At 51.8% G+C, this 12,192-nt stretch overlaps 1 protein-coding gene across 1 annotated transcript in view; it reads right to left on the bottom strand.

The window, feature by feature from the left end:
• ABCC3 (ATP binding cassette subfamily C member 3) overlaps positions 1–12,192 on the bottom strand; it is a 55,537-nt gene that overhangs the window by 23,770 nt on the left and 19,575 nt on the right. Inside the window, exons 9-23 of the mRNA XM_049777502.1 lie at positions 11,053–11,230; positions 10,813–10,974; positions 10,288–10,380; positions 8,966–9,169; positions 8,742–8,888; positions 8,374–8,461; positions 8,066–8,132; positions 7,557–7,683; positions 7,303–7,479; positions 3,949–4,116; positions 3,544–3,727; positions 1,984–2,098; positions 1,681–1,804; positions 1,384–1,591; positions 808–1,118 (exon numbers count right to left, since the gene is read on the bottom strand). Coding sequence (XP_049633459.1) covers positions 808–1,118; positions 1,384–1,591; positions 1,681–1,804; positions 1,984–2,098; positions 3,544–3,727; positions 3,949–4,116; positions 7,303–7,479; positions 7,557–7,683; positions 8,066–8,132; positions 8,374–8,461; positions 8,742–8,888; positions 8,966–9,169; positions 10,288–10,380; positions 10,813–10,974; positions 11,053–11,230 — 2,353 coding nt within the window. The remainder of the gene's footprint in view (positions 1–807; positions 1,119–1,383; positions 1,592–1,680; positions 1,805–1,983; positions 2,099–3,543; positions 3,728–3,948; positions 4,117–7,302; positions 7,480–7,556; positions 7,684–8,065; positions 8,133–8,373; positions 8,462–8,741; positions 8,889–8,965; positions 9,170–10,287; positions 10,381–10,812; positions 10,975–11,052; positions 11,231–12,192) is intronic.

The raw sequence follows: 12,192 nt of genomic DNA on the forward strand, positions 1-12,192 counted from the left end.
GTTGCTGGGTGTAAGAGATAGCACAGCGGGTAGGGCATTTGCCTTGTACGCAGCCGACCCAGACTGGCCCAGGTTCCATCCCGAGCATCCCAAATGATCCCTGGAGCCTGCCAAGAACGATTTCAGAGCAAAGAGGTAGGAGTAACCCCTGAGTGCTGCCAGGTGTGGGCCCCCCAAAAAAACAGTTGCACTGAAGGTCAGTTGGATCACTCTTTGCCCCACCTACAGAGAGCCACATTCCTAGAAGTCCCACCTACTAAAAACCCCACTAAAACCCTGCCTAATGAAAGCCACACCCCAGAGAAGCCATGCTCACTAAAAACCACACCCAGTGAGACATGCCCTGATTAAACCACACCCTATTAAAAACCACCCCAAAAGCAAAGAAAGCCTTTTCTTTGGGGGGTGGGGAAAGTTACACTCTGTGGTGATCGGGGGTTACTCCTGGCTCTGCACTCAGAAGTAGCTCCTGGCAGGCTTCGGGAATGGGATATCGGGAATCTGTCTTGGGGCAGATTCATGCAAGGCAAATGCCCTACCGCTGCGCTGTCTCTCCAGCCCTAAAGAAAGCCCCATTAAAACCACACACACGGGGCCAGAGAGATGGAGGTAAGGCATTTGCCTTTCATGCAGAAGGACAGTGGTTTGAATCTCGGCATCCCATATGGTCCCCTGTGCCTGCCAGGGGCGATTTCTGAGCCTAGAGCCAGTAGTAACCCCTGAGCGCTGCTGGGTGTGACCCAAAAACCAAAACACACACACACACACACACACACACACACACACACTGACCAGTCAATTATTCACCTGCACAAAGATGTAGATTATACCCAGTGGCAGGATGACTACACCAAAGAGCGGCGTGCTGGCCAAGATGACTACAACAGTGGAGATGGAGTTGCAGCTGGCACCAAGCAGTGTGAGGATAGTGGGGCTCAAAGCTTCATCGATGATGTTGATGTCCTTGGCAAATCGGTTGAGGATTCGGCCTGAAGGCGTGGTGTCGAAGAAAGACTGTGGCGAGCGCATCTTGTTGTGCAGCAGTGCGTGGTGGAGCAGGCGAGCCGCCTGGACACTGCCGATCGCCATTGTGAAGGCGGCCAGCAACACCAGGAGCCCTGGAGGAGCAGAGGGCCTGTGACTCTCCTGGAGAATAGCAGGGTCAGCCAGGGGAGGGTTCCCAGGTATCACTGGGGCTGGAGGTGGAGGGGGCAAGTATGCGCCAAGTACAAGGGAAACTCAAAAGAAGGGAAGTCCTAGTGCCAAGGGTAGAGTGAGAGTAGGGGTGAAAGACTCAGAGGTAAGTGTCTGACTGAAGGCGTCCTACTGCCCAGAAATGCTGAAGGGGTGGGTCATTGTAGCTGAAGGGAACTCTGGGCTCACCTTGCAGAAAGCCCAGTGTTGCATAGACCCCCAGCCTCATAGAGGTATTGTTCTGCTGATGGCCCTCCGTAGCCTCATTGGTCCAGTCACTGAGCCACACGTTGGCCCCGATGCTAGAGGTACTTTGAGCCACATAGAGCAGACAGATGACCAGCGTAGTACAGGGCCCCACGGCCATGGCATAGTCCGCAAACACACTCAGCTTCACCTAAATGGCCACAACGATCAGGGACAGAGGACTCCCATGTGCTTCCATACTCTAGGGGCCCACTCCCCCTTCCAGCCCACCCAGCTCACCTTTCCCGTCTCTGCCTTCTCCTCCTGAACTAGCACCCCATTCGCCTTCTCCTCTGTGACCTTCACTACCTTCTTTGGAGGCTGACCCTGGGCCTGCCCATCCGAGGACAGGGCACTCTGCTGCCTGTGGAGGTATCTGGTTAAGTTCTGAGGGGAGGACTTTTGGGGGTTTCTCCAGGGCAGGAGGGTTTGGGATGCAGCTGGAGCCCAGGATTGGGCTTCATCTGTACCCCACCTGGCAGGGCTTGGGGAGCCCTGACACAGCCTCCCAGGGGGGCTTTGAACTTTCAGGAGCTTGCTTACCTCACAAGTTGCTTTGGGGCTGTTCGCCCTGTGTGCTCATTAGCCATCAAGTCCCTGTGATTACTGAGTGTGTCTTCATTCAGCAGTAGCCCCTCATCTTCTGCATTCTCCAAGGCTGCAATGGGGAAGAGGAAGGAGATGAGGTCAGCCGGCTTACTGCCAACCTCCTACCATCTCTAAACCCCCTTCCCCCCATCCAGGAACAAACATGAGAGAGGTAGGAGAGACTGAATGTGAGAATAAGGATAATGACAAGATCAAATTATCTGTGTTTTGTATGATGGGCCACATTAGTGATGCTCAAGGGCTAGTCCTGACTCTGTGCTTAGGAGTGACCCCTATGCAATGCTTGGACAATGACATGTAGTGCCAGGGATTTGAACTGAGGCTGGCTACATGCAAGGCAAGAACATTATGTCCTGTTCTGTTTCTCTGGTTCTAGAAGTGAGCCCAAAAGCCCCAAAGAGGCAACAAGCCTTAGGTTAGATAGGAAGACACACATCATCAGACTAAGGAGAAAGAAACACCAATCTAAGATTTAAGAGTGCAGGCTCAGCCTGACTAGGTATCCAATCTCACCACATGGCTTCAGCAGCATGTCAAATGGGGAGAGAATAGCCCCTATTCCAGTGTGTCATTATGGAGATTGAAGGAAAGGATTTGGGACAGGCGGGACAAAGGGCACCTCATAATTCTCAAGATATGTATTGTAAGGTATCCCTTCCCCCAACACCCTAAGCTTTCTGTTGATGGTCAGACCTGCCCACACCTGGGATAGGGGGGGATCTTGAATAAAGAATAGTAGAGTTTGACTGGGGGGAAGGGAAGGGAGAAGAAAGCAGAGAAGCCAGAGAAGCAGCAGCAAGATAAGCTACTCAGCATGGAAAGCTTAGCATAAAGCAAGCTGACTCCAATGAAACTTTAACTGACTGTTTTTGAATTATTTCGCTACTACTGCCCTTCTTCAGACCCGCCGGCGAAGGACCTAGAGCAGTACCTCACCCAACATATGGACTTTATATTTTATATCTTATATTAAAACAACCATGTATGTGGCAGGAGAGCCTAGGAAAAGGTCTGTGAGTCAGTCCCAAGATTGGGGCTCAGGGCCTGGACTGATCACAGAGGGGACCTCTATAAATCCAGAAACTTGACTCTGCTCCCACTCTCACTCTGAGCCCTCACCTGCTGCTTACAGATCACCTCAGAGCCTGGACTAACGCCCATAGAAACTACTCAAAATGTTTGCTGATACGAAAGTTTTTCTAACGACTTGCATATCTGTCCATCAACTGCTCCCTGACACAGCTTTGCTGTGCAAACTGGAGCCATGCCCTTGAGCCCTTGCCATGTGCACAAGAAGCTGTGCCCTGCACTGCTGCTCTAAGACCAGCCAGTGAAGGGGTTCACCTGCCCATCTGCTCTTCCTTTTGGAAATGCCCATCCATTGTGCTGTTGGCTTGAGTGTCCCAACACCTCCCCGGATATACTAAGTCTGCCTCAGACACTTGGAGGTTCCAGAACAAGCAGAATGCTGGGAGCTCTGGGGCTGGGGGGTACCGGTGCTGCTGTCCATCTGCTGTTCCTCTTCAGGTGCGTAGCTGCAGAAAAAGTTGGCGAAGGAGCCGTTGCGTTGCATCAGAGCCTCATAGGAACCCACCTCCGACACCTGTCCATTGGCCAGAACGATGATCATGTCCATCTGGGGCAGGAAGCTGAGGTTGTGTGTCACCAACACCCGGGTCTGGGCATAGATGGTAGGATATTGGCTCCCACTGCACCTAGAACACAGCCTGGCACTGCCTGGCCAGTGTCTAGGGGCCAGGGAACACAACAAAGTACCTCTGTGATTCACCCCACCCACCATGCTAGCTCTCCCATGTCTGGCTTAGCACCTCTAAGCTCTGTGCCCCAACTTCCCTGCACTTCACCTCCCGCTCCCCTACAGCACTCTGTAGCCCATACCTTGCCAGCTAGCAGCCCTTTGGGACCGATGACTTGGTCAAAGATGTGCTTGGCCACATGAGCATCCACGGCTGACAGGGGGTCGTCCAGCAAGAAGATGTCAGCACTGCTGTAAACAGCTCGAGCCAGGCTGACTCGCTGCCGCTGGCCACCAGACAGGTTGATGCCCTGTTCCAAGGGAGGGGCAGGACTAGTTAAGGGGAAGTCAGTCAGGCATGGTCTGGGAGAGCAGAGACAGGCAAGTCCCCTGTCCTGAGCAGAGCAGACTCCAAGGGCATGCTTTGTCTTGGCTGTAGAGGAGGGGCTGAGATTCTGGGCAGATTCCCCCATGCCATCTGCCCACACCCTGCCTGTCCATGATGTGGTGTTTCCCCTCGACCCCCGCACTCAGCAGAGCTCAGGGTTTTCTCCTGGATTTGCACTCTGGGATCATTCCTAGCAGGCTCAGGGAATCATATGGAATGCTAAGGATTGTATCTAGGTTGGCTACATGCAAGGCAAATGCCCTACGCACTGTACAATCTCACTGGCTCCTGCCTCCTTTTATTTTATTGAATCAATTAATTTATTATTACTATTAGTTTTGTTTTGGGGGCCATACCTGACAATGCTGAAGGGTTACCAGAGATGTCAGAATTGAAATTGGGTCTGCCACATGCAAAGCAAGCATGTGGGCCCATCCATTTATTTTATTTATTTTGGGTTTGGGCTACAGTCAGCGGTGCTCAGTGTTTACTCCTGGTGATGCTGGGATTGAAGCCAGGTCAGCATCGTGCAAGGCAAACACCTTCATACCAAGGTAGACTCTCTCAGCTCCCCACTGCTACCTTTACTCTCTAGGAGGCTGGGGCCCGCAGGAAATAACCCCAGACTTATTATCTCCCACCTCCTACTTTTCCTTTCATCATTCCATGTGTCACTTTTTCTCAGGAGGAATCAGTGGGACTCACATTCTTAGTGACAAAATGAGATCTCAAGAGGCTGGTAACTTTGTCCAAGGTCCTAAACTAAGGAGAGCTAAAGCAGGGACCCAAACTCAGCTACAATCCCAGAATTCAACTAATCAGCCCTGAGATGGCTCATCTTGTCAAAAGGGAAAGAATGAATCTTCTGAGACCATGGTGAAGAACTGAGGCACACAGCAATAGGGTGGAGCCCCAGGTCATTACTTGTTCTTTTCTACCACCTAGATTCCTTCTAGAATATGTTCAGTGATGGGGGTTGAGTAGGTTTGTACCCTGTGAGAATGACCCAGGGATAGGCGAAGATGGGGAGGCTGGGGCACAAGCTGCAAAATTTTTGTTAATTGTTGGTTTGGGGGCTACATTAGGCAATACTTAGCATTTACATTGGCTCTATGCTCAGTGGTCACTCCTGGTGGGGCTCAGGACCATATGGGGTACTATGTATCAAAACAAGGTTGGCTTCATGGAAGGCAAGTATCATACCCATTGTGCTATCTCTCTGGCCTCAGAGAGAAAAATCTTTTCTTTTCTTTTTTTATGGTTTTTGGGTCACACCGGGCTCTGCACTCAAAAATCACTCCTGGCTGGGTGGGGGGACCATATGGGATGCTGGGATTCAAACCATCGTCTGTCTTGGGTCAGCTGTTTGCAAACACCCTACTGTTGTGCTATTTCTCTGGCCCCTATTTTTATTTTTTTATCCATTTAATTCTCAACTGGTGCTTTGGAGACCCAGGGGCTGCCTTCCTGCTTGGTAATAAATGTAAGAACTTGGGGGTACTTCTTTGGGTTCTATAGTGTGGGTGCTTACCTGGGCCACCACCCCCCACACACACACACATTAGTACTTGGAAGCCTCCAGGGATGTATCTGGTCATGCTCATGGAAACAGATGTGGTGTTAAGGATGATACTAGGGCTGGCCACATGGCAGCCAAATACCATAACTAGCCCCATGTTATGTCTCTGTCCCTAGTGGTCTGAAGGTTTAGCACTTGGAGTCTAGGTCTTTGGGCTCTGTCTTGCCCTCTCCCTGCCATCTTCCTAGTGTGATATCACTCCAAACTGCATCCCATTCTTCATCCCTTGGGCCTTTCCAGTTCCTGGGAACAAGAAGCATCTTTCCAGAGACCTGCAGGATCTAGCTCATTGGTCAGCTCACTAGCTTCCCTTTGTCCATTCAGCTTCTTTCCACCACAGCCATATGGTCCTGGATAAACCAGGAACAACCCAGCATTCTCCTTTTGGGACCCTCACACTCACTGCTCTGTCTTGGTGGTCCTTCTCTGCCCTAGCCCAGGTGCTCTGCCCCCTGACACAGTCTTCTCCCCGAATCTGATTCCCCATGATGCCTTCCTGACCACTCTTCCTACACACATATTTATAATCCAGCACACATTCCTATGACCTATCTCAGTATTATGTGTCCCCTTAGCAATTACCTAAAGTGCTAAAGGCTTTTGTCTTCCCTATTTCTCTAAATGCAGGCTGGTTAAAGGCAGTAGTGATTTTAGTCAGTGCTGGCCTACATTAAGAATGCAATAAAATGGGGCCAGCGAGATGGCGCTAGAGGTAAGGTGTCTGCCTTGCAAGTGCTAGCCAAGGAAGGAAGGACTGCGGTTCGATCCTCAGGCGTCCCATATGGTCCCCCCAAGCCAGGGGCAATTTCTGAGTGCTCAGCCAGGAGCAACCCCTGAGCATCAAACAGGTGTGGCCCGAAAACCAAAAAAAAAAAAAAAAAAAGAATGCAATAAAATCTGCTTGCTGCCTGGTTGGAACATGAGTTCCTTTTACTCAATTAAGGTTCAGCTGATGTAATATCTCTGGAGTGATAGTAGAACAGGTAGGCCACTAGCCTTATACATGGCCAACCAGGTTTGATCATATGGTCCCCAAGCACCACATATGGTTCCTGAGCTTGTCAGGAGTGATCCCTGAGCACAGCTGGGTGTGGCCTAAAGCAATTTCCAAGTAAACAAAAAGATTCAGCCTGAAAGTGATACTTTTCCAGAACTTGGGGTGTGGCTCAAAGTGGTAGATCTCATGCCTTTCATGTGCAAGGCCCTGGGTTCAATCCCTAGTAGCATGTGGCTTCCCTTACACCATTGGGTATGGCCTCCACAACACTAACCTACCCCAGAAACCTGATACTTTTCCTCTATTGTTCCCCCAGCAGTGTCCTCCTTGTCTGCCCTGTAGGCCTTCAGCTTGGCTTAAGGAACATTCTGAAGCCCTTCTCTGTTCACAGGTTGGTCTTCTCTCACTACTAGGTTTCTGCAGTGACTAGTTTGTAAGTTTGATCTTACATGACTGAATGAATGAGTGAGAAAATGAATGGACAAACCCGGGCTGAGCTGAGGTGACAACAGAAAGGCCGAGGAATGCTATACCTTCTCTCCAATCTCCGTTTGGTCCCCTGCAGGCAGAATTTCCAAGTCTGGTAGCAGGGCACAGGCCTCAAGAACCCTTTGGTAGTGCTTGGAGTCCAGAGCATGGCCAAACAGCACGTTCTCCTGAAGAGTGCAGTTCTGGATCCAGGCCTGCTGGGACACGTAGGCCACGGAGCCCTGGCACAAGAGAGATTACCTGGGGCTCATTCAGGGCCTAGCCACATCTCCCTCCTCAGGAGTTCCCAATGGCTCACCTTTAGGGACACCTTTCCTTCCAGCTTCTCCATCTCTCCCAGCAAGGCACACACCAGCGAAGACTTTCCACAGCCTACGGGCCCCACCATGGCCACCAGTGACCCTTTGCGAACCTGGACATTCAGGCTGGGAGCAAGGTTAGCAGAAGCCCCATCAGAACCAGGGACCAGGTATTTGGGCCCCAATTCTACCTGGAGATCAGGCAGACCTTCTCCAAAGGAGAGCTCAGGCCTTTCCTGAGTTCCAGGCCAGAGGCAAGGATAGGTGTGTCTGTATATGTGTGAGTGTATATGTGTGTAGGAATGTGTGCCTGTAGGTTTGTGTAGGAGTACATGTGTAGAGGAATGTGTATAGGAGTGTTTAGGAGTATTTGCAGGGGTGCATGGTAGAGGGAACTGTATGCAGTGTGAGGAGGCATGTGCAGGGGTGTGTGTGTTTGTTAGGGAAGAGCTGCCACTTTTTCTGTGCCTCTATCCTGGCACTGTGGAGAAGGGGGGAGAAGCTGTACCTGTGCAGGGAAGGGGGCAGGTCCTGGGCCCAGGTGAAAGTGCCATTGTCTATGGTGATGGCAAAACCTGGAGGACCAAGGTAGGCAGAGTCAGGGCTCAGGGTAGAGGTGCGGAAAGAAGAACAGGAGCAAGAGGCCCCTGGGGAAGGCATTGGGGCTGGAGTGGAGGGACAAGACATATGGGACAAATGCCCTGGAAGGCAGGAAGAGAGGGGCAACACAGTGGAGAAAGAAGGGGCAGAGATCAGGAAGGCTTGGAAAGAAGGGAAAAGAGTCAGAGGCTAAGCAGCCTGGGCATGGGGCTGTACCTGGGGAGATGTGCTTCTTTTCCACACACTGGGAATCCAGCTCATCCTGGCTTAGGAAACTCTGGAGGCGCTTCAGAGACGCGCTGCTCTGTAGGAAGTGGGCAGGAGTCAGTTCTGCTCTTGCTGCCACCACCCCCTTGCAGGTCCCTGAAGTCCTTCCCAATGCCAAGGGTGGTTCATATTGTAAGAAAGGGGGTTTCCAAACTCAGTTTCCCTGAACCCCACCTGACCTCCTCTGACTCCGTGGACCCTTAACAGCTACGTGTTTGGCTTCCCACAGGCCAAGATATTTTTCCTGAGTCCAGCACATGCCCCTGACCTGACGAGCTGCCCTGTTCCAGCAGACACCTCCACCCTCCCCTGGTCACCTGGGCCAGGTAGTTGATCAGTTGCGGCAGTGTGCTGAGGGACACCTTTAGGCTGTTTAACAGGGACACGGACACAAAGGCCTTCTCAGCGTCCAGCACATGGCTTGGGTCCACCAGCACGTACACCCCAAGGCTCATCAATGTCACCTGGGTGGGTGGGGAGGAGGTCAGGGTGCAGACAGCTAGGCCTTAGTCACCCCTGGTCGTTGAAGTGAGGTCCTCACCAGGAAGGGGGTGCAGATCCAGATGAAAGTGGAGAGGGCATGCAAGCAGGCGATCTTCCACACGAGCCGGAGCTCATCCTTCCGGATCCGCTCCACCTGCTCCAGGAAACTCTTCTCCCAGGCATAGAGCTTCAGCACCTTGATGCCTGCCAGGATCTCGCTCATCAGCTTGATACGTGAGTCCTTGAACTTCATTTGCTCCACCTATAGAAGAGTGGCAGTGACCCTTCCTGACTGCCCCCTCAATCCTCCCTCCATGGCACTAGAAGTGCTCAGCCCAGTCTCTCCCTGCACCCCGATGTGGGTCTCTACTTCTCATCACTATTTCCTAGGCTGTGTGCCCCCTCAACTATGAGTTTCTCAGGGGTTGGTGATGTGGCGCTAGAGGTAAGGTGTCTGCCTTGCAAGCGCTAGCCAAGGAAGGACCGCAGTATGATCCCCTGGCGTCCCATATGGTCCCCCCCAAGCCAGGGGTAATTTCTGAGCGCTTAGCCAGGAGTACCCCTGAACATCAAATTGGTGTGGCCGAAAAACCAAAAAAAAAACAAAAAACCCCAAAAACCAAAACTATGAGTTTCTGAGGGTTCCGACCCTTGGTTCTCCTAGGCCCTAACCCTGGGCATAGCACCCTAAATTCATTTATTCATCCAAGCCCCATGTGTTCTGGGTCTTCTCTGAGCAGGGCTTTGTGCAGGACGTGAGATAATGAGAATCGATGCCATCAGCTCTAGTAGTCTGATGAAGTATGTTGGTAAGGAGCAAGCAATTGCCTGAATAAATGCATCACAAATGAGCACTGATGCTCCGAAGGGGTGGGATCTAGAAAATCAAGAAGGAGCTGGGCAAGGGAGGAAGGGAAAGAAAATTCCTTGGGACAGAGAGTGTAGAGAGCCAGAGGCAGGAAGGGCCTGTGCTTTGGACAAGAGACAACAGTCAGATGGCCAGAAATTTGGCCACATTCTGGCAGGGGATGGGGAAGGAGGCTAACAATATAAGAAGAGTACTTAGGAATTGAACAATTATTTTTCGAGTGCCTGAGAAAACAGTTGAGGGTGTCAATGAATGTTTGCAAATACCAGACTATTTCCACTTAGCACAGTGGCAGGAGAAACTCTCCTTGTCCTCCTAGAGGGAGGCTGGAATCCCCACTCTGTCCAATTTGGGATTGCCTCTCTGCTGGGTAGGTGTGGAGTCACAGTTGCAAAAGGCAACCGTTTCTAAAAGCCCCTGGCCGGAGCAGTGAGGGAGGAGGAAATAAGGATGGTCAGGATTATTGTGTCATCCTCCTTCAGTCTCCCAAGTTTACCCTCAAGAACACTCACCTGCAAGGCCTGCATCTTCAAGGTCACTGCTCCGTGGAGAGGGATCAGCAAGATTATGAAGGCAACTCCCGCCAGCACAGAGGGACCCAGGTTCTGAGGACATGGAGGTCAGTGAATCAGAGGAATGGACTAAGAAGCAACATACAGAGGCACAGGCAAGACACAGCCGGGGCCTATTGACACTCAGAGGTGGGCAGGAAGCTTAGGTCTATGGTTGGTTAAACAGTCAGCAAAAAGCAGATGCGGAGAAAGCAAACAGAACATATGAGAGGCTGCTGTGCTCCAGATCCTGCCAGATGGGCAGAACTCGAGGGCATCAGTGATGGAGAATGACAGCTGAGCCCCTCCCTCCAGGCCCCAGGTCCCGACCCCAGGAAGGAGGGCTGCAAGGATTCTGTTCCCTGAGTCTGTTCTCTTAGGGGCAGTTCTTGTCACCTCTCGGTCCCTCTGCAGAATAAAATTCCCTCTTGTCCCTTCTGTGAGCCAAGGTCAGTGGGAGGGGCACAGGGCAGGGTGGGAGTCTACCTGCCAGAGGAAGTAGATTGCCAGAAAAATCTGCAGGGGTGCAGACCACACCATGTTGAGGAAGTGAACAAGGTCCATGAGGTGCTGCGCATCCACCGACATGAGGTTGACCATCTCCCCCACGGTGAACTCTCGTCTGACTGAGCTGGTGATGACAAGGGCCTGCAGGGGGTTGTGGCAGGGTCAGGAACTTCTTGGGGAGTGGGCCCCCTCCCTGCTGCACCCCTGCTGGCAGCTGACCTTCCTGTAGACGACACCTAGGACTGCTGTCCGAAGTTTCAGCCCAATGACAACGACCAAATGGTAATAGTGGTGCAAAATGAGGGTCTGCGTCACGGAGAACAAGAACATCAGTCCAGCCACCAGGAAGCCAAACCAGTTGGGGGCTGTGGGATCCGAGATGAATCTGATCAGGACACTACAAAGGGAGAAGAGAGGCCTAAGATGGGGCGTCCAGGTCTCTTCCTTCTCCGCCCCCTCCTTATTCCCTTGGCCTCTGCTCTGTTTCCTCTTGGGAGTTGCTGAAGGGGTGCTGACCTGGCAGGGAGGTGTTCCCTTGCCCCATGATCCCTCCTACCTTCACCTCCTTTCCATGAGCCTCAATCCCTCCCTTCTTCACATGGCCACCATGATCTTCACCAATTGTCTTTCTTGCCCCAGGGCAGGAAGAGTGGCCACAGATAAGAGAGTTAGGTTGCCCACACTTCGAGCTACAGATTTCTCTAAAGGTCCTAGCTGACCACCTCAGTCCTCCAGTCTATTGTCTCCATCAATGTCCCATTGGGGCTGCCTGCTGAGCTTCTCCCAAGACTCCTGATCTCTCTTCTCTTACCTTCTCCCTCTCCCCATCTAGACCCTCAGCTGCCACCCGCTGCACAACCAAGAAGCCCTGCCCACATTGCCTGCACCCACTTTGCTCCTGCCTCATAGGAGCACATCCTCTCCCCTACCTGCAGCTCCCACCCCCAGATGCTCTGGTTCTAGTCACCACCTTGGGAGCAGGATCCTGAGATTAGAGCAGGAAAGGGGTTTGCCCTGCATACAGCTGATCTGGGTTTAAATATTGGCACCCCCTATGATCGCCTGAGCCTGCCAGGAGTAAGTCCTGAGTACTGCAAGGTATGGCCCAAAATAAAACAAAACAAAATTAACAAATAGGTTTCCTTCAGATCTTCACTATCTGATCTAGGCAGCCACCTTTGTCCCTTTCCCTCTGGACATAAGATGCTTGATCTCTTTCGAAACCATGGAACAAATATGGGAACTGGGCCTCTCCTTCTGTTGTGGCAAGAGAGTATCACCCAAATAGATCTTCAAGTGCTCGTCCTCAAGAGATATACACATGGCTTCACCTGCACAGAGCATCTTTACAGGCATAAA

This window comes from Suncus etruscus, chromosome 1 (genome assembly GCF_024139225.1).
Source record: "Suncus etruscus isolate mSunEtr1 chromosome 1, mSunEtr1.pri.cur, whole genome shotgun sequence".
Classification (NCBI taxonomy): Eukaryota; Metazoa; Chordata; class Mammalia; order Eulipotyphla; family Soricidae; genus Suncus; species Suncus etruscus.